Source organism: Carassius gibelio, chromosome A18 (assembly GCF_023724105.1).
Source record: "Carassius gibelio isolate Cgi1373 ecotype wild population from Czech Republic chromosome A18, carGib1.2-hapl.c, whole genome shotgun sequence".
Taxonomy (NCBI): Eukaryota; Metazoa; Chordata; class Actinopteri; order Cypriniformes; family Cyprinidae; genus Carassius; species Carassius gibelio.
In genome coordinates, this window is record NC_068388.1 from 8,922,182 (window position 1) to 8,944,714 (window position 22,533).

The 22,533-nt window shown below is 41.8% G+C and overlaps 1 protein-coding gene across 4 annotated transcripts in view; it reads left to right on the forward strand.

The window, feature by feature from the left end:
* The window catches only part of LOC127934264 (zinc finger protein 423), a 146,056-nt gene that overhangs the window by 70,355 nt on the left and 53,168 nt on the right, over positions 1 to 22,533 (forward strand). For 2 of the 4 annotated variants that reach the window (XM_052531529.1, XM_052531532.1), the window contains 3 exons: positions 1,720 to 5,147; positions 5,836 to 5,920; positions 13,266 to 13,286. In XM_052531529.1, coding sequence (XP_052387489.1) covers positions 1,720 to 5,147; positions 5,836 to 5,920; positions 13,266 to 13,286 — 3,534 coding nt within the window. The remainder of the gene's footprint in view (positions 1 to 1,719; positions 5,148 to 5,835; positions 5,921 to 13,265; positions 13,287 to 22,533) is intronic. The other 2 variants (XM_052531530.1, XM_052531533.1) reach the window with 1 other exon arrangement.

Sequence of the window (22,533 nt, forward strand, 5' to 3'; positions counted from 1 at the left end):
GGATGGCTCTTATCCTGGCATGGACACAAAAGCATGAGAACAGAACAGGGGGAGGGCACTGTACTTGAAGGAGGGAGGGGAAAGAGACAGAGGAGGTATGTGAGAGGTGGGGTGGGATGTCTTACGCTAAATGTAATCTGAGAAAGTGAGAGAGACTGAAAAAAATGAAAGGGGTACAGAAGAGGGTACATATGGGCACAAATACGAGTTCTTTTCTACCTTTTTTATTTGATATATTAAGAGAACCTATTTATCTTTGTTATGTATTAAAAATGGCATGAACCAAAAAACCTCTTATGGCATCATCATCCTTTTAAGACATGAACTTTTCAAAAGTCAAAAAAATCTAAATGCCTTTTTTTTTATTACTTTTTCCTTTTATTTTTTTCAACAGTAGGGGAAGTAAATCCAACATATATTAAATATATTAATTTACCTCGAATTGCCACATCTTAATTTATGAAATACTTAAATTGTAAATCTGAATCTTACCAAATTTACCTTAACCTGGAAAAGGCTCCCATTTGATAGAATGACATCTTTCTTAATGTCACACCTCCTTCTCTTATTTTACTCCTTTACTGATATCTCTATTTTTAACCTTTTTGTTACTCCAGCTCTGAATTCATTTCTCGATTATAGCTAAATTCATAATTCATTGTTTTACAAATTTCTACCCACAAACCCCCATGGAGATTTATTTGTTCAGCACAGTACCTACATTTTAAAGTGGATCAATTCATCACTTGAATTTATTTTCTACAAATTCTGCTGTGCTCACCTTTGTGTAATGGGAGAGTAGTGGGCGGAAGTAAAATCCTACAACTGCCATATGGAGTTATTAGTTTATACAATACACGCTGAGGTTATGCACTTTCTTTGTTCTTTTTTCCCCCCTGTTTTTCCATTGCATTAGGTCATAGATTGTGACTGTTTCAGTGGGTTTTCATTTCTAATTAGAATACTGAGCATAGGAGGCCATTGTTAAATTTTGCTTGTGAGTGCGAATTGAGCTTTTAGGGTATGTGGAGTGTTATCCTCTGTAAACATACATTTTTTTCTAGATCTGTTAAACCAGAGGCTTCTTTCATTGCATTAAAAGTGAACATACAACTTAGAGAAAATAAAGCAAACAAACAGTGCACTGATAGAAAATTCTGTGTTTGTCTGAGCCGCAGTGGGACTTTGTGCTTGCAGCATCCCTGCTCAATAAGTCATGAGCTCTCTCCCTTGCTTTCCTTCGGAGTCTGCTGGTTGAGATGCTAAATAGATGACGTGTGGACTGTGTCAGGCCCCATCAGATTACACAAAGCAGGACAGAATTAAGAGCAACCCGCTTTGTATATCTTTGTATAATGTATGCCTGCATTAATCTAGACTGGCCATGTATTTGCACAAACAATGAAAAAAACATAAATAATCCAGTGCTATGATTTTGTTTGCATTGTCCAGTAAAGGGGCTTTCCTTTCTGAATATGCTCTTATCACTTTTGAGAAGCTTTTCAATCTGGTGACCATAATGGAAAATATGATAAAGCAAATCCAAATCCGATATAGGCATGAGCTTGTTTGCTGAGGGAGGATAAGAGGATAAAAAAATACATCTTTGTCCTTATTTCTCTACTCCTTTGGGGTTTGTTGTCTTTAGTTCTTTGCTTCTATTTTGATATTTTCTCTGCCTCTTTAACATTTTAATTCTGTCTGTGTTTTGCATTGCAGATGGTGATGATGACCCGGGGTTCTCCTGGGTTGCGTCCTCTCCCTCTAGCAAAGACGTGGCATCGCCTTCACAGATGCTAGGGGATGGCTGCTGCGATATGGGCATGGGCACAGGGGAGGAAGAAGGGGGCTCTGGCCTGCCTTATCCCTGCCAGTTCTGCGACAAATCCTTTAGTCGCCTCAGCTACCTGAAGCGCCATGAGCAGATCCACAGTGACAAGCTGCCCTTCAAATGCACCTTCTGCAGTCGTTTGTTCAAACACAAGCGTAGCCGTGATCGTCATGTCAAGCTGCACACCGGTGACAAGAAATACAGCTGCCAGGAGTGCGAGGCAGCATTTTCTCGCAGCGATCATCTCAAGATCCACCTCAAGACACACAGTTCCAGCAAACCATTCAAGTGCAGCATTTGCAAGCGTGGCTTCTCTTCCACCTCCTCTCTCCAAAGCCACATGCAAGCTCATCGGAAGAACAAGGAACACCTGGCAAAGAAAGACCAGGGTAAGCGTGATGGATCTAACAGTGATGTAGCTGACCAGGATCAGGACCTTTACATGTGTGATTACTGTGAGGAGACATTCAGTCAGACAGATGAACTTGAGAAACATGTGCTGACACAGCATCCCCAGCTCTCAGACCGTGCAGAGCTTCAGTGCATCCACTGCCCTGAAATCTTTAGCGATGAAGGCACTCTACTCACCCATATTGATAGAACGCATGCCAACAAGAAACACAAGTGTCCCATGTGTGCTGAGCAGTTCCCATCTGTAGAGGATGTCTATTGCCATCTTGACAGCCACCGGCAGCCAGACTCTAGCAACCACAGTGCCAGTCCTGATCCAGTCTTGGGAAGCGTGGCATCAATGAGCAGCGCTACCCCTGATTCCAGTGCCTCCCTGGAGAGAGGATCGACCCCAGACTCCACCCTTAAGCATGGACAGAGTAGACGAAAGCTTGCACCTTCTTCTGATCATGACGATGGAAGCTGGTCAGGCAAAGTAACCTACAGCTGTCCATATTGCTCCAAGAGAGATTTCAACAGCTTGGCTGTCCTGGAGATTCATCTGAAGACTATCCATGCAGATAAACCTCAGCAGAGCCACACTTGCCAGTTTTGTCTGGAAACCCTGCCTACTCTCTATAACCTTAATGAGCATGTGCGCAAAGCACATAGATCCAGTGGAAGCTCTGCGTCAAACTTCCCCCTTCTTCAGTTCAGTAACGTTTCTGCCTTTCATTGCAACTACTGTCCTGACATGTTTGCAGACATCAACAGCCTGCAAGAGCACATTCGTGTTTCTCACTGCTTATCTGGTGGTGGTGTTGCTGGATCCACCACTTTGGAGGGCAACCATGCTTTCTTCTGCAACCAGTGCTCCATGGGTTTCCTTACAGAGTCCTCACTCACAGAGCACATCCAACAGACCCATTGCAGCAGTGGGGGAGGTGTGACCAAGATGGAGTCCCCAGTCTTGCAGTCCTCGCAGTCCTTCATGGAAGTGTATTCTTGTCCTTACTGCACCAACTCTCCCATCTTCGGTTCCCTCCTCAAACTCACTAAACACATTAAGGAGAATCACAAGAACATCCCACTCGCCAACAACAAGCGCAAAGTCAAAGTAGCAGACTTGAGCCCAGCCTCATCTGACGTGGAGATATCCTCCCCTAAACGCCATAGGGTAACTGGTGACAGCACTCCAGCAGTTGCTAATGGAGACTATCCCTGTAATCAGTGTGACCTTCGATTCACCAGCTTTGAGGGCTTCCAAGCCCATCTCAAGTCCCACCTGGAACTGCTACTGAGGAGACAGTCTTGCCCACAGTGCAACAAAGAGGACTTTGATTCCCAAGAAGCACTGCTTCAGCACTTGACCATTCACTACACCACTACTTCTACCCAGTACGTATGCGAGAGCTGCGACAAACAGTTCTCTTCTGTAGATGATCTGCAAAAGCACTTGCTAGACATGCATACCTTTGTGCTGTACCACTGCACACTGTGTCAGGAAGTCTTTGATTCGAAGGTGTCTATACAAGTCCATCTGGCCGTCAAGCACAGCAATGAAAAGAAAATGTATCGCTGTACGGCCTGTGCTTGGGACTTCCGCAAAGAAAGTGACCTGCAGTTACATGTGAAGCACAGTCATTTGGGTCACCCTGCCAGCACTGGGGCCACCGGAAAAGCACGCAAATGCATATTCTGTGGGGAGACCTTTGGTACAGAAGTAGAGCTCCAGTGTCACATCACTACTCACAGTAAAAAGTATAACTGCCGGCTCTGTGGGAAGGCCTTCCACGCCATTGCGCTCTTGGAAAGACATCTCAGAGAGAAGCACTGCATTTTTGATGGAGGGAATGGCAATGGAAATGGAGGAAGCCAAAATGGTACTCCCAATGGGGTGACTCAAAGCTCTAAGCGTTCTACGGCAGGATCCACTGCAGCTGCTGAGCAAGCAGATTTGCAGAACATGCTGTTAAAAGGAGGAAATCAGGAAACCTTGAACAGTCATGAAGCTAGCGGTGGTGAAGAGGAGCTTGATGCCTCAGAGCCAATGTATGCCTGTGACATCTGTGGTGCGGCCTACACCATGGAGTCTCTGCTTCAAAATCATCGCCTTCGAGACCATAATATCAGGCCTGGTGAGGACGATGCATGCTCAAGAAAAAAGAAGGCTGACTTCATCAAGGGTAACCACAAGTGCAATGTTTGCTCACGGACCTTCTTTTCTGAGAACGGCTTGAGGGAGCATGCCCAGACGCACCGTGGCCCAGCAAAACACTACATGTGTCCCATCTGTGGTGAACGCTTCCCTTCACTTCTTACTCTTACTGAGCACAAGGTCACCCACAGCAAGAGCCTGGACACAGGCACCTGCCGTATCTGTAAGATGCCCCTGCAGAGTGAGGAAGACTTTATAGAACACTGCCAGATGCACCCTGATCTGAGGAACTCCCTCACAGGCTTCCGCTGTGTAGTTTGCATGCAAACTGTCACCTCAACACTCGAACTAAAGATCCATGGAACTTTTCACATGCAGAAGCTCTCGTCTTCTGGGGTCAGTGGTGGAGGAGGAGGATCAGCTTCATCATCTCCCAATGGCCAGCTGCAGGCCCACAAACTCTATAAATGTGCCCTGTGTCTCAAAGATTTCAAGAATAAGCAAGAACTGGTCAAGATAGATGTGAACGGCCTGCCTTACGGTCTTTGTGCTGGCTGCATGAGTCGGGGTACAAATGGCCAGTCGCCAACTGTTGTTGTCACCCCACAAGAGGCTGGAGAGAAGGGCACTGGACTGCGCTGCCCAGAGTGTGCTGTTAAATTTGAGACCCTGGAAGACCTGGAAAGCCATGTTCAGGTGGACCATCCCGAGATGAGCCCTGAGACCAGTGGAGCTAAGAAACTTACAGATGCTTCCCCTGTCCCTAAAGTAAGTGTCAAAGCCTCTTACTTATATGTTCTTTTTTCTGAAAGGGTATTAAAATGTACTTGATAGTTCAATGTGTTAACAGAAGAGCAAAGATGACTCTTAGCCAATGTCAATAAGCATAGGGCCATTTAACAGAAATGTTATATCACAAAATGTTTTTATATTTGCTTAGGGTATTTTTTTAGGTCGTTTGAGGTTTTCTTCTAGTTCTCAGATTCGTGTTCTTTCTCTACCTTTTCTCTTTTTGTGTTTCTTTTCCTATTATCTCTTTTCTTTTGACAGTTCAAAGAAGAATTTTATGCAATTTCTTTTGAAAAGGGGAGGCATTGCCAGCAACCATTTTCTGGCAGTATTTTTAGTGTATAAGTTCCCTGTGTTCCCAAAGTATTCGGAGTCAAAGAGAAATGTGTGAATTCATGGCTACCTTACTACTGGTCCCAGAGGGTTCAGCAGCTTCATCCTGCTGGGCTATTGTACAGCCTGTTCGCTTCACTTGATATTGACAGTGAACTTCCAGGGATGCTCAATCTTTACCTGTGCTTTTGTCTCAGCTCAGTGTAACAGATAGTAGAATCTCTGCCTTTCCCCCTCACTTTGCAGCATAGAATAGGTCTGTTGTATTTGAGTGTGTGGAAAATTTAAAAAAGCCTGTTCAATGTGAATTCCAACACTGTATCTTTCCTTGTAGAAGAAGACGTATCAGTGCATCAAATGCCAAATGACCTTTGAGACTGAACGAGAGATCCAGATCCATGTTGCCAATCATATGATCGGTAAGTCGACCCGATAGTTTCCTTTGCTAGTGCGCGTGTGTATGTGTGTATTTACTTGTGCGTATGTTTGGCTGCTTGCCAGTTGCTCCTCCTGCTTTCCTACCCTTATTTGCTGCCTTAGTCTTGCCCCAGCACTCTCTCTCACTCCCTGCACACAGGTGTGAGACAGACAGGTGAAATGAACAGCTCTATTTCTGGAAGTGCAGACATTGCTCTCAACAGCTGTTCCATTGTTTAACACTTGACTACGCAGCTGAGGCCTCGGCTGCAGGTCTGATTGCTCTGTTAACTCTTCACCATGCAGCCGAGACCAGGACTGCAGGTCTCGCTCCTTCAGCAAAGGCCAACAAACAATTAGGTTCTTTTATTCCCCTTCATTTCATTTCTGTAGCCTGTCGTGGACAATTACACACATTTTGCTCTTTGTTGTAGATATTTTTAGAATAGAGTAACTACATGTGAACATGGAAGGGGTGTAATCTACCAGTGTAGGAATTCTAATTATTTTAGGTTAGGTGGACTATAAGGGCTCTATGGCTTATCTAATTATGTTATCGGAATCTTTCAAATGTGTTTCCTCAAACGCTAACATGCCTTAGAGTGCAGGGTGGGACTTTTTATTGATTGGCTCCTGGTGGATGATATTTTCCTTCCCATGTTTCTTGTTTCTTTGGCTAGTGGCCTTGGCTGCAGTATATGAGCTTAACCGAACAGTTTCTCTGTAGTTGTTTTATATGCCTCCTCCCTTGGTGTTGTTATTCTTTAAGTAATAATTGCTGTTGCAGCACACTGTAGTGTAGATTAACGAGCTGGGCCTGTGAGTAATTTCACAGAACAAACGGCGCAATGCTCTGAGCCTCAGCAACTTCCCAGCCTTCTCCAGTCCTGACAGCCAATACTAGAGCAGAGCCGCCTGATATATTCTTAAGAGTCCTAGTGAGCATGCTGCATTTGTCTTTAGAAAGGCCATTGTGCCTAACCACATAGACTTGTGTGTGCATTCGCAATCTACTCTTTTCTTTTTGTTTGTCCTTATAGGTGGGAGGAATTTTGAGTTTAATTCAAGGGCCCTTTGTTCCATGTTCATTTTCTCCTTCATATAATGAGCACGGAAGTGCTTAGCACCCAATTATTCCCATATTAACCGCCCTGACTTTAACCTCCCACCCTGTTTCTATCCATCGACCTATCTCTCTCCCATCCCTCTTTCCCATCACACCTGACCCTTCACCATTCAATTTCAATCTAACTGCATCCAGCCTGCCCAATCTCAAACCAACACAATCCAATTTGGACCATGCTGAGTGCTCTCTCCATTCATCCCTCCATCCTCTCTCTCTTTTCCTTTCTGAAGATACTAATGCTAGAGATAAAGGCTGCGCGTGAGACGGTAAGGCGGATCGTATGTCTCTTCCCATCGCCATGAAGGGAATTTTGGGTTAATTAACATCATAATTGTCAGAAAAGCTGGAGGAGATTAATTATGGAATTGAGGCAGATTATTTTAAGTGCCGTTGATATTTTATTATTTTTCCACCCTTCTTCAAAGATTGATGGCTTGTTTGAATAATGAAAACGGAGTCGTGTATTAACCTTTATCAGACTTTGCGTTAGGAACCAGAAAATTAAAGTGAGATCACAAAGGAGTTCTAGTTTTAGCGCTTTTGCATTCTGTCTTACTCTTTCTTTTTGAGATTTCGAAGCAATCATTAAATAGCTATACTATCTGTCAGCTTTGATATATGACTAGTGAGGCTATTATAAGACTCTGATAATTTAGCCTGCCTTTTACGCTGGAATTTGCAAGCATGCACAGTGCAAGGTTTTTTTTTTTTTTTTACCAAAATAATAATAATAGAAATAAATAGTATACAAAAGGGATACTTACATTAGCTCCGTGTTCACTTGTAAAACATTTGGAGTCACCAAGGATAATAGTAATAGTAATAGTTTTTATTTGGCTGTATATAGACTGACACCCACAACCAGCCGCATACTTTAATCTCAGTCATATGTGCTGGTCAGATTTTGAAAGCCCTTTTTCATTTTCCAGAACAGTGTAGATGGAATCAGTTCATTTTATTTATGATTTATTACAAATGCATTTATAAAAATACCTTACTCTTAAATATCTTACTTTCAAGCAATTCAAGCAATTAAATTTACGATAATTCATGTTAAATCAAAAATGGTCCTTTCTTATAATAATTGTATGCAGAAATGTAGGAATTAGTCATGTTTTAGACAGCCTCATTTATATTAGGCATACTTTTTGATTTGTCATGTCAATAACAAACAATTACTGAAATAGCTGAATTTTGACAGCAAATGGATTCAGTGTAGTTTCACTGTGACGTACATATATTTAATTGTTGCCGATTATTTGACTTGAGCTTACTGAGTGTGTATTTAGTAGGCTACATGCTCTTCTCCTGCCGTGTTAAATAGAACAATTTAGCTTTGTGCTTTTTGCCACACTTCTGCAGCTGTGGAAACTGTGGAAATCACTCAAATTTGATCTCTCCGCCTCCCGTGTTTCATCAGTGCTTTCACCATACATACTCATGTGTGCATCTCTCCCAAAAGCAGCTATGAGTGTGGTCATTGCATATATGTTGAAGATGTAAATGTAGTTGATGAGTGGAAGTCCCTGTGCATTCCTACCCAGAAATACCTGCTCTTATATATGATTGACACTTCTGATAAGAGATTGCATACACAGACAGACGCATTGACCAGACAGTCACCCTCCCTGCTTGTGCATACACAGACACACGGTTCCCCGTTTCAGTCATCCTACCTTTTTGCAAAGGTGTGATCATACCTCACCTAGTCCCCCCCTTCCTCTCACTATTTCCAGCTCCATCCCCCTCCCCTCTCTCACTCTTAACAGTCACCAGTAGGCTGAGGTGACACCTCATCTCAATCAGTTTGCCTCCTCAAATTTGCAACATCTGCTCCCTTCTGTTCCTCTCCTCTTTTCTCTTGCGTCCTTCCTGTGAGCGCCCCACCACTGCGTAAGCACACTGCCTGTGTCATTTCTGTATCGTCACTTTGCTCCTCCAGCAGTCCCAGAGCAACCTGCACCAATCACAAGGGACTTTCCTCTCACAAATTAAAAAAAAAAAAATCCCACACACGCCTTTAACATTCGTTTTACACACCTGAAGTCTTCCTAAGGCATTCCTTGAGGTTCCTTGAGGTTTTGTGACTTGATCTGTAATTTAGGTTTAGATTATATTGGTGTCGTTTCAAATCTTTGCTGCCTGCATTTGCGTGTAACCTGCATTGAGCATAGGTAAGGGAATCAATAAAGATTTCAGGCTGTTGCGGCTTGCTGCAAAAGAGCTTGATTACACTGAGATGGGAGGGGTGGAAAAAGCCTAGTGTTTTAATTAATCCGACTGGTGAGGCAGGCGAATGCGATCAGCGCTCGGTTCTCCAGGAGGCGGTGAGCCTGGAGGAATGTGGGTTTATTTTTCCCTGCCTGTTGATTGAAGCCGTGTGATTATTTAATGTAGACGTTTGTCTCTGTGCGGAGAGACCGCGTAACGATTTTCCTTAGCACGGAGGCGGCAATCCGTGTGTACGAGAAAAATGAATTTCATTAACGTTGCCCTGATTTCATCAAACAACCGACGGCTCCAGACTGCACCAGGTCATGCAGACTTTTATTTACTGTGTGGTTTTTATACTGCATTATCATTAGTTTCATGTTGCAGTAACGTCTGTTCAGCTTCTACTCAGGATCTTCTCTCATTGGCTTGACACTGCAAAGTCAAAGTCAGCCTGCAAAGTGATCTGATCCCATTGGTCTGCTGGAACTTGACAGTTTTTATTTTTTCGATTCTGAAAATAAATGATATTTTCTGAAATAGACTTTTTAGTGCACACTGTGATTCAGATATATGAAAAATGAATCTATTTACATAACATGAGTAGTTGCCATCTAAAACCTTTTTTTAATATTTATTATACATGCAGTTTTTTATAATCTCATTTTAATTGGCAGATTGTATTAAATGGCTGTGATTTAATTTGTCACACTACAGGGCTGTTTGTGGGAAATACAGTAGAGATGGACTCTTACCAGAGAAACAGATTCCTGGCAATGGTCCCTTTTCACAAGACTGTGATCATGCGTTTCAGTGGTCATCAGTATCGTACATAATGTTTTTTGCATTTTCACTTTTTGCATTTATAACACTATACTTTGTATTATATTAACTTTGCATACCTTTGCAAAAACTAGATAATGCTAATGCAAGGGTGTTTCTAATACAGCATCTATGGGAGTGAAAGTACATTTCACCGAAAGTCATGTCACTGAGTTTTTCCTTTGCTATTTGAGCAAATGGGAATGCAAAAAATATATATTTGTGGTAGTCTCCCATTCACTGCTATAGAAGTTTACCCTACTCTGACGACTTGTGAAACCCGGAAATGTGAAAGGTCCATAACGGTAATATTTGTACACCCCATCCAGAAGCACAGAGCTGGTGAGAGCTGGTGTAAAACCTCTCAGACACTGCACTACACATATTCACTGCCCCACACCAAGACCTGTCTTAGCCATGACACAGGCTGACTGGACGCAAGGAGTAGAGCTGAGAATTCTGGTGTGTTGTGGCGTTTAGTTGTGTGAACTTTTCTCTTATAATAAAAATAAGTCATGTGTTTGGTTCTATTTACCACAAATAAATACAATACTTTGTAAATAATGACAGAATCTTCATTGTTGGTTGAACTATCCCTTTATTTCACTCTGTTAAGGGTCAGAATACAGCAGTTTGCATGTATGATAATTCAGGAGTGCATCATAAAAGCTCCTGTCACACTCTATAGCTTCTGTCTATTAAAGAAAAAAAGATTTAAAATTACTCTTTGGAACTACAAGCACATAAAAGACAGCATTTTGATTTGTTCCTGAAATGACAGGGATGCAGATGAAAATTAGAAGGGGAGCTCGATCCAGCTCAGTGACTTTATATTCATATTAATATAACAGAACCCCTCTGAGCAAGGCTGTTCGTTTGGGGGCAAAAAGATGTCGTGTCCCACTGTCAGGCCACCCTCACGGGGATGTGCCAGCGTAGTCACAGGCATCTCAGTGCACTGCTTTTAATTTTAGTCTTCATTTAGCACAGCACCCCTTGATGATCACCTCTACGCAGCGGCGCGCCCTGTTGGCGGGGGAGAGTCGACGCAAGTGCGCACTCTTGAGAGCAAATGCTAGAAATCACACACGTATATGTACATACACACTCTCACACCTGCAGGGGGCACCCCGTGGGTCTACAGCTGAGCAGCCGAAAACAATAAAGCCTGCAGAAAAAAAAATCCCCTGTGCTCCTGAGAGACCTTCACACACAAAAGATTGAGCACCGGAAAATAATAGTAATAAAAATACAGACAGACTGACAGATAAGCAAGACAAGAGAGGGGAAAATAAGCTTGAGTAACAAACAAGCAGACACAAAACACAAGGCCTCTCAAACAATAAAGCGAGGAACTCTGCCTAGTATCCCATACTTCCACCTTGACATGTTCTTGACACTCCTTGTGATAAGTTGTGATGTTTTATAATGTTTGTGTTTTGCTAGGCAGGCTAGACGCACATAGGCAGGTTTGTTTTCCAGGCCTCAGTGCAGTCCTTGGGGCTTGACAAGTTTTCTGTGTTTTTCTTTGCTTTTCATGTTGGGTGAGTGTATAGGAACAGTAGGAGAGGCGAACAGAAGGAGGCTTTACTCATTTCACCTCTCCATCCACCCCCACCTCGATCTCCATCCGTCCATTTGGGCACGTCGCAAGGAATAGCATGCAGACACTAATGTTGCACTAATCACCGGCGTACAGAACTCACAGCACGTCCACTCTCCTCTCAATCGCCCTTAATCAGCCAACACATTTCAATTAGCATATTGTGTTTAACCTCCCTTTCATCTGCCTTTATTAGTGGATTGAGCTGTAGTCAGCCTCTTCACCCCCCTCCGTCCAATGCTGATTCTCCCTCACTCGTCTCAGCTGAATTGCTTTTTACTCTCTCCGGTTCACTTTTCCAGGGTCTCTTGTATTGCACGGCTGTGATCTGTGAAATAAATGTTCAGGATTGAACGATAGAGGACACACTCTTGTACATCATATACAAAGTTGTTAAAGGGATAGTCCACTCAAAAGTGGAACACAAAAGAAGATATATTGAAGAATATTGGTAACTGAACGGTTTCGGTGTCCCATTGACTTCCATTGTATGGACAAAAAAATGCAATAAAAGTCAATGGGAACCGAAATTGTTTGGTTATCAACGTTTTTCAAAATATGACATATTTTACACTGCAACAAACTACTCAGAGAAATTTTATGACATCAATGTCTTTATTGTGGTCAGTCTAATCTAAAGGCCTGTGAGATGTTAAGTTGTGAAGATCTTGGGTTTTCGTTAAAAGGCGTGTCCATGGCGCCATGACGAAATTCGATGTCTCGCCACGGGAATAAAAGATGTTATCACTCAGGCATAAAATGTCCGATCTTCCCCAAACTTCACATGTGTGATAAGTCATGGCCTAAACACATCTGAAGGCCAATATTCCATCGGGTGTGGCAAAATGGCTCGATAGCGCCACCTATACACTTTCAACAGAGTGCGCCTCGAGCTATGTTTCACGTACATGTACAAAAATCTGTACACACATGTAACACAACAATACCTACAAAAAAGTCTCTTGGTACAAAATCTGAATCCCAACAGATTATCTTCAGCACAAGATAGAAATGTATACAGGTTGGGAACGACATGAAGGTGAGTATATGGGGTCCAGTGTTGTTTTAGACCCATGTGCCTTTGGTCAAAAACAGTTGCAACATTATTAAAAATATTATTTTGCATTCTGCCGATAAATTAAAGTTATATAGGTTTGGACACGAAGGGTGAGTTGGGTGAACTATCCCTTTAAGTTTGTTAATTTGTTTATGACAAACCACTGGAAGCTTGTTAGGATAATGATTGCGAAAGGAAATAGTTTATCAAATTTTGGCTTCATTTAAAAAGTTGTTCTTATTATTTATTTGGAATGACAAGAGGGTGAGTAAATGATGACAAAAGTATCATTTTAGAAGGAACTCGCACCATAACAATGCTTACTTTTCTAGTTCTTCTGTATTTTGACAATTTAAGACATGCAAAACCATGGCAGCCCAGTCTCCCTCCATACGGTCATCATGAGTGAGCCATGAGCCCCATGTCTGACCCCACCTCCACCATCTAACCCTCATGTGATCATAGAGCTGCTGACTAACTGTCACCCTGCCTTCTCTTTCCACCCTCCCTGCCTGTCGGACGGCCCAGGAGAGCCCGGCCAGCTGCAAGGTTTGTTCCCCCTTATCTCTCTCCATTCTTAGCTAGATTACCTGAATGAATGACCCCCCTCAAGCACACATACATCTCTCACTGCTTGAGTAGAAGGACCGGGGCTAAAGTACAGAACAGTGCATGATTGGTCACATAAAGGGGTCATGCCATACTTTTTTCATTTTTCATTCGTTTATTTTCCCTCAGGTCCCCATAATTTAGTTTTCATGCTCATTTTCCATGCTCTCTTTAACCCTCAGAATTAAACAGACCGTTTTTGCAGCATGTGAAATGAGAAATGGCTTTTACTCAGGAGCCCTCATCCTTCCACAACAGTCTTTGCAAATCCTGAATTACGTTGTGATAGGATTACAATAATAATGTGTTTGGATTTTCCCAACATCTCGCTTTTGTTGTTCGTTTTATATCAAGTGGAGTAATAGTATTTTCTTGTTATGCTGGTTTAGTTTATACTATGGAATAATAGTGGCCTTTCTATCCTACTATCTATCCTAACTTCCTCCTTGTTAACACAGAGTAGTTGTTGTTTCAGTATAAATGTGGGCGGTTGTAGCATATTCAGTGAACTTGGAACAAAATATTTTTGGAGCTTTGTTAGAGTAAATAAAGCATTTTGAAACCGTCTCTCTGTCAATACTTCAAAGCTGTCAAAAGATTTTCACAACTTTTAAAGAGTTTTTCTAGCTTCAGTAAAATGTATTCGATTACATTTCTTAGAATTTCAATTGTTTATTTTTAATTCTTCTATGCATTCAAATTTAAAATGCAATTCTGCGTCTTGTTTGTTGTTTGCTATTTTAAATACAGAAACTGAATTGGAATTTAAAATGCATTTAATTCGGAATATACAGTTCATGAGATATGATTTAAATATGAATATAGAATGTCGTGTCAAAAGGAGCGTGACCTTACTTATATTATGATGTCAGTTTGATTTCCATACCACATTCCCTCTGCCAGTTTACAACACCACCGCACACACACACACATTGTCATAGTGGTTATTTGTGCATGGGGCTGGGCCAAGGGCATGAACGCACATACACCTGAATGAGGCTGCTCTCCAGAGAGTATCGCTAGTGTCACCGTTGATTCTTAGTTATTCATCCCAGTGATTCTAAAGCCTGAAGCGGGAGTCGCACATGTGTTGTCAAGGCAACGCCACATAGATGCTTGCCTTTGACCCCAGGGTGTTCTCTGTGATGTCATAATAGTCTTCTTGTCTCAACTGTGGGTGCGCTTTTCCATATTTGAATCTTTGTCTTGTCACATCACAGCTATTATTTGTCGAAAATCTGTTTTGATGTAACCAAGCAGTCACACAAGTCAGATTATTTCTTTAGTGCGGAGTGAAGGATCGTGGGATTGATTGTTGTCTCGTTGTGATAAAGTTGACCAGTGCTTTTTTTTTTTTAACAGAAAGTGATGCCACAGAGCAGTGCAGGCTTTTTATTTTGCTGGAGCTGATGCCCAGCTCATGCTTTAGAGACAGACACACACTTACACAAATACACACACATGCACGGAGGCTGGCTACTAAAGGAGACCTGGCGCGGTCTCTCTGTGTCAGTGCAGACTTAATGAGGCAGCACACAAGAAGCTTTAGGAGTCAATGGATGTAGATAATGTGGATGAGGGTTCACTTCACTGGGTGCCTGTACACGAGCAAGCCAGTGTCTAGCCTAGGGCCACACTGTGTGTGTGTGTATGTGTGTGTGTGTAGCCATACTCCAGCCCCCTCCATTCTGTAGTCATGAGAGCAAAAGAAACCATCATTCCTTCACATTGCATGTCACTCCCTGTTATCCAGCCCCTGATGTCTCTATTGTGCGCGCTGAGCCGATGTTAGGTTGAGTGGCTTTGGTGAGAGTAGTTATTCCTCAGTGTTCTGATGTTTTAAAAGGGTTGGGTTGGTTTTTATGGCTTGTTAATGGTGTGGCGTTCTCTACTGCAGCCCATGTGGCAAGTACGTGAGCTTGGGAACAGATGACAGCCCCTCATGCACATCATAGACCACCTGGAGTTAGCCAGCCGGAACCTCATAGGAGCCGGGCAACGTTTGAGGGGGATGATGGAGGGTGCGCTGCTAGAGGTGAATAGAGAGGGAAAGAGAAAGATTGAGGGAGTGGAGCTGGACCAAATCAATGCAACACACGGGCACAGTTAAACACATGCACATCTGCATATGTTTAAGTTTTACTTCTCAGGTGTCCTGAATACATGATTTTAATTGGTCATTCTGCACTCAAATATTTTTGTGTAATGACTGCTTAACTAAATAGTTGCCCCTGGTAATTGATTTATGGCATAGCTTGTACTAGTTTTATGATATCAATCTGTGGTTTCATTCCTCTCACTTATTAAAATCATATAAAATCAGCATTTTATGTTTTATGTATTAGTTTGGTAAGCTTCAAATCAGGGTCCTGATGACCCTGTTGGCGGCAGCCATCTGACTGTAAATCATGTTTTACTTATTGAGCAAATCATTGCATAACCGGTATACACTTATGTTTAAGAGTGTGGGGTGGGTAAGATTTTGAAAAATATACTATAGATATAGAATTTTATACTCACCAAAGCTGCTTTTATTTTAACAGCTAAATTTTTAAACATTATTAAAATCCAAAATAATTATTAATGTAAAATGTGATTTATTTTAACACCCATTAATCCAATCTTCAGAATAAAAAATAAATAAAAATCGTTAAAATAAGCTGATTTGGTGCTGAAGACTTTTATAAATTTATTAAAAACAGTTGACTAGAATAGAATGAATAGAAAATAGATATCTTTTGTATTATAAATGTCTTTACTGTATTTTTTATCAATTTAATGTATACTTGCTGCAGAGAAGAATGAAATTATTAGAGATATGCAATATATATATATATATATATATATATATATATATATATATATACAGTATACACACACACACACAAACATACATGCACTGATAACCAATATACAGTTTAGCTTATGTTATAATTTTCTATGCATTTTTTTTCTAAATACATTTACCATAAATCACTCAAAATTAAAATTTATTTGTGTTTTGTGTACATTCAACAATGTTATGATTAATTTATAGTATGTAATTTATAGCGTTATGTTAATTTAAAGACAAGGCAAATAACCCGTATGATACTTATATGTCATGCTTTTTGATTGTGCTGTATGGAGATCTGTGTATGACTTGACATTCAAGCTCAAACAGGCTGTGGTGGCACATGACCCTTACATTTCTCCATGACATTGACCAAACACCACCTATTTCATTAATTTACCGTCTCTCTCTCTCTCTTCCTTTCTCCCTCCTTTGAATAGCCCCCACAGAGAATGTCATGTTGAAAAGGGAGTGAGGCAGCAGTGTTTTGCCGAAATGTTTGTTTGCAAGGCTGAGTGATGTCTGATCCCCCTGAGAACTCATTTTGCCACGTTTGCGCTTGATTTGCTTCTTATGCTGTTTATTAAAGGTAATTACAAGCTGTTTGGAGATCTATAAGAGAACTGCTCAGGGGGAGCCTCCTCCAAAAGGTGTGGGAACAGAATGGAAAATGAGGTACACTTGCGTGCGACGTGGCGTAATCGCAGGGGTAGGGGTTGCAGGTGCACTAAGAAAAAAGACTGCGGAGGAACGTGTCTTAAGTTGATCAGGTTTACAGATATGTCATGATCTCTGACACAGGAAGCGCTAGATCTGATGAGTCTTTGACCTGCTGGTATGTTAGCAGCATGTGCGTACATCTTTCTCAGGTAAATCTGGTAGAGGTGCAGCTGCCCCGTTTTCCCCATCTCCCTTCCCGCCATCCCAGATCCGTCCAGGTGTGTCTCAGCCAGCTGCCGTGGAGGGGAAGGAGCGGCGATATCAGGAGCTCGTCAGCCTCCCAACCCTCCCTTTTCTGTGCCGTGCGGTAATTGTTAAAAAGACAAACAAGCTGCCTGCCTATCTGTGCATAATGAAAGGGGGCCAGCCGCAATTTGCTCCTCACTTAATTCGTTAAGTATTCTGAATTTATTTTCTCGAGTGACAGTGGCATCTGTCGTAGCTGACGAAGAGGACTTACTTGCACATGACTTTACATATTCTTTTTTCCCTTTTTAAAGGGGGGGTGAAATGCTATTTCAAGCATACTGAGTTTTTTACACTGTTAAAGAGTTGGATTCCCATGCCAAACATGGACAAAGTTTTAAAAATTAAGTTGTACGTTTGAAGGAGTTGTTGTCATCAAACTGCACTTTCCACATGTACAGCTTAAAAAAAAAAAAAAAAAGACGACATAAAGTGGAACTTAGTCATTTTCCAAAACCGCTAAACAAATATATACAGTTTCAGTACATACCACATAGAGACGCCTTTGCTGATGCTGCTCTTGTTAAATTTCAGCCTCTGGATCTGTGTCACAGCTTCCAAACGCTCTCAACGCAAAAGCTTACTCGCGCTCGTGATTCTTTAGCTCCGCCCACACGTCACGCCTCTAGGCGCTCACGTTTTTCCGGGAAAAATCGGTACAGACTATCTTTCTCTTATAAATATAATAAAAATAAAGACTTTTTGGAGTTATGAAGGATGCAGTACTACTCTATAGGTATTCAAGATTAACAGGATATTGAGTGAAAACGAGCATTTCACCCCCCCTTTAATAATGTTCCGGATGTTCTTTTCCATGCAATTACAATTAATGGACTGAATCTTTAAAGTTTCAAAAAGGACAGAAATGTTCTGAAGTCTTCTGAAGACTTATGGTAACTTTAGTGTTCGAAACAGAATGGATATATTTCATTATTGTTAGATTTCCTTCATGAGAATTCATAAGGGAACTACTAATGTCCAGTTTATTAATAAATCATTCAATGAATCCCTTGATACAGTCAATGATACTGTCTTTTTTGGTTCTAAACTTAAATTTGTGTCTTTCCCTCTTAAAAAGCTTATCATATGGCTCCAAAGACATTAAATATGGTGTGTGGTCATTTAGACTGTTTTAATGATGCTCTTGCTGCCTTTTTGAAGCCTGGAGTTCCCATTCATAGTAATTGCATGGAAAAGAGTTGCTAGAAAAAGAAAGTAAAGCTGGTTTTGAACAACAGGAGGGTGAGTAAATCATTTAAAAATGCAGAGTTCTCATTTTTAAGAGTGGTGGGGGCAAGGTATACAGTAACTTTTTTTAAGAACCCTAATTGACGTCAGAAAAGCAGAGCTGTGCAGGTGATATAACAGTGCCAGGTAAACTCCGCAAATAAAGTCCCCTAAATACTACCTGATAATTAACATCTGCTGTCTTGTGTGATCTTGCCTCTGCACATCAGCTCAGTGTGTGAGTATATACTGTGTGTGGGGGGGGGGGGGGGGGGGGGAGGAATAAGCGGATGTCACAGCTCATCAGTGCTCTATGTGAGATGCGCAGGAATCAGGGGAAGGCACGCTCTCGATGGAAGGATGGGGGCGGTGGTCCCAGAGAGACGGGTGGAGGCCCCTCAGAGTGTGTGCGTGCACTCGAGCCCATGTGTGGGAGAAGGGGCCACCTGGGGTCGGACTCTTCAAGGCGGCTCTCTGAGGAACGGTGAGAGGTGCCTGTAAGACAGGAATCCTGGCTTTGATCCGGAATAAGAGTCCGAGTGGGAGAGGAGATGGAAGGCAGGAAGGAAGAATCCAGAAGGGAATTCAGAGGTGTGACTTGTAGATAAAAAACAAGAAGTCATGGTACACGGTAGGCCTTTCCCCTGTTAGGTTTCTTTTAGGATTCACTATAAATCTTCACTTTTACCCTGTGGGTATGCCTCTAACATGCCTCTGCTGTTTGTCTGTCTCCTTGTTTTGTTGTATGTATGACTCTGTGTTCAGAGGCTTTCTGTGTTTGTTTCTCACTTTTGAGTTCATCTGGTTTGTTTAGAGCATTCATTTCATTACTAGTGGTAAATTGTTCATAAGTTTTAAACTTGGAACTTTTCCAAGTTTGTTTGGAATACAGACTGTGACATCAAATCATTGATGCATATAAGGAAAGTTGTTCTATTACCTTTTAAGAGTTTAAACTTGGGGTTTATAATTATTATCATATCATATATTAGAGATTTAAAAGTATAGATTTACATTACACAATTCATATTACATAAAACATACATGAACATATTGTAAAATGTTTAAAATATCCTATTATGTATATATGTATATTTTATTGTACATAATGTACGACGTGTTATATTAAATTAAATAATATATTTATTTATTATTACATTTTATTTTAGATTTATTTCTAATATTTTACTTTTAGATGGCATTTGCCATAATTTAACATTTACTTAAAGGTAATCTAGTTAATCATGAAAAACAGTCGAATAGTTAATTTAATAGTTGATTGTAATCTTGTTGATTGTGACAAATCTCAAGATGAATTCACTTGTAGGTTAGTTGAGTGTTTTATTTGGTTTTGTTTTATACTGCACAGTATTTTTTGTCTAAATTAGCTATTTGGCATTGTCAACCATATCATAAAGAATGAATAATTTTATTATTGTCCATACCTAGTTTAGACTTGTGCTTTTCTCCTGTTGAGCTTAAAAAAAAAAAATTGGAAATGTCCTGTTGGAAACTGCTGAGTGTGTGTGTGTGTGTGTGTGTGTGTTTAAACAGTTTAACTCTAGTTTGAGATGTAGAAGGAACTGGCTCAGTTTTATCATGCTGTTTCCTCACTGGATATTCAGCATCACCAGCATATTCAGATATTTCACCTTGAAATTTCAGTTGTAATAAAGAGATTAAGAGAATGAGTAAGGGGAGAAGAAGATTATTGGGTATAAAGATCGAGGGATGGGATGGACTGGTGAAATGGGGAGGGATCCGTGGGACAGAGGGCAAATGGGGGAAATTTGGCAGGGAACATGGGATGAGATGAGAGGAATGCATGATCAGTGCTTTTCCCTCCATACTCGGTACAGAGATGTTGCAGGAGGAATAGATACAGAGGGAGGTAGAAAGAGAGAGAGAGATAAACTGACCGGGTGCTGATGAGTGAGGTTGACCTTCGGAAGTGAGTGAGAGCGAGCGAGGAGGATGAGGCTGGCTGACAGGGGCTCTCCTGGTTTTTGGCAGCCTCTCAGTCTGCGCGGTGAGCAGCTGGACTTCATTAGGCGCTGGTGTTAATTACTGGGTCCAGGCTGCAGCCGCACGCACAAAACACTCGCCGTAATTCAGCCAGGGTCACCTTGAAATTGATCATTTACCATCAGAGAGAGGAAGGTGGACTGAGTAGAATGAATGAACGAGTGACAAAAACAATTGGGTCTGTTTTTAAACCTAGTAAGGCACAATCTCAACTGAAGACTGTTAACATGAAAACGCTATGCATCTTAAGATATATTTTATGGCTTAATTCTAAGGCAATTTGAACCCTTGAACTCCAGTGGATGCAATACCATAATGAATTCCAATAAGCTTAGTGGAAAAAATGAACCCAAGATGACAGATGAGCCAATAGATACATTGACTTTTAAATAGGCCTACTTACTGTAGATTTCACTAAGTACTGAAAATGATGTGTGTGTATGTACTTTGTTGTCTGGTACCTCTCACACTTTATTGAAACTTTATTGAAAGTTGTTGGAAATCTCTTGGAGAAACTTTATTTGTGTGGAATACTGTATGTCGATGCCAATGGTAGAGTGTTCAAAATCTTTTTTTTTTTTCGTATTGTCTATACTGTTCAACTAAATAATTTAGATTTGATAGTTTGTGTTAAATAGAACATGTAGTATGTTCTACAGCTCTGTAGAAATGCAGGAACAGGTTCCGTGCCTGCTTGAGGTTATATGATGGTTAGGTTGTTATCTTGGAAAGTTAGGCATCGCGGCAGCTCACTAGGTTCTGAAACAGAGTTTGTGTCTTCCAGAAGAGCTGTGAAATAAAAACAGCTGTTTTTAGCTAGCGACACAAATGGTGAGTGTTAAATGCTACAGCTGTAGCAGACGCAGCATAACGTCAGATGCGGGGTGAAGTCACAGTCAAGGCAGTGATCGCTGCGGCTTGGTTTCCTGTGACACCGGCCTGCAAGGTTAACCTCCCTGTGGTGGATGACTCAGCTGACCAAACCAGGGAAAAGGACCATTCAGGGCTTGGAATGTGTGGGAGAGGAAGCTGGCAGAATGCACAACATTTGAAGATTATTTCCCGTCCACTGCTGTGGGACCTCTTCACACTTATGATAGCTCTGTCGCACACACAGTTATACAATTACTTTAAGTTATTCTTTGGAGTGAAGCTCACGGTCCTACCTTGGCGACACTATGGTAATTACAGTACAAGAGGACAGAGAGACAAATGGAAGTCGAAGAGGTACGAGAGAGAGAGGATGTAATAGTCAACCTGGCATGTATGTGGTCCCTGCGTACCCGAGGCATACAACAGAGCGCTTTTATTCAGCATCCTCAGAAAGCAAAAGTCTACCACTCTCTGCACTCAATAATACAAAGGTCTGATACAATCTCCTTCTTTAATTCTCAACCATGTCAGTTTTTCAGGAATGTTTTTGCCTCCTCCCTGAAGAAAATCAATGCATTCTGATTTGGTAATTTCCCATGGTGCCATGCTCTGTGCGCCCTACACTGAGAGAGGTGATAAATCCGGTCATGGTGGCTTGAAGCCCCCCCCACCCCCTTCCCACCTTTCTCTGTATTCACCCTGCTTTTGTTTGTGTTTCTCTCTCTCTCTCTCTCTCTCTCTCTCTATCTCTCTCGCCATCTCTGGGTGTTGCGAACGCAAGCGAGTTTAGAATTTGTTGGAATTTCGCAGCCCTTCCCGGTGCTCTGGTGAAAAACACTCATTTGTGACGGTGCCAAGCTGCTAATGGCGGATGGCGGGGTCCGTGCCGAATCCCACCTCCGCTCCCCCGCGCTCGTTATTCCATGCTCGGCGCCGCTCGCACCCCTCCCCTACATCTGCCAAACTCAGCTGCGAGGGAGCGGCATAATTATCCCGCCGGAGCCTCAGACGCCTCCATGCCGTCACAACTGGGGCTTCATTAGAGACCCGCAAGAATGCCCCTGTGTGTGTATGTGTGTGTGTGTGTAAGAGAATGTGTTACGTTTATTTGAAGATATTTGCACGCGTCCCTTGGTGTGTTTGCGTGTTGTGTATGCATGCGAGTGTGTAGCGAAGCGTGGATAGTTGCTCCGAGAGTTTTATGTCCATGGCTTGCAGCGCCAGTGCTACTTTGGTGCCGTTTGCGTGTGTGTTTCTAAGTCC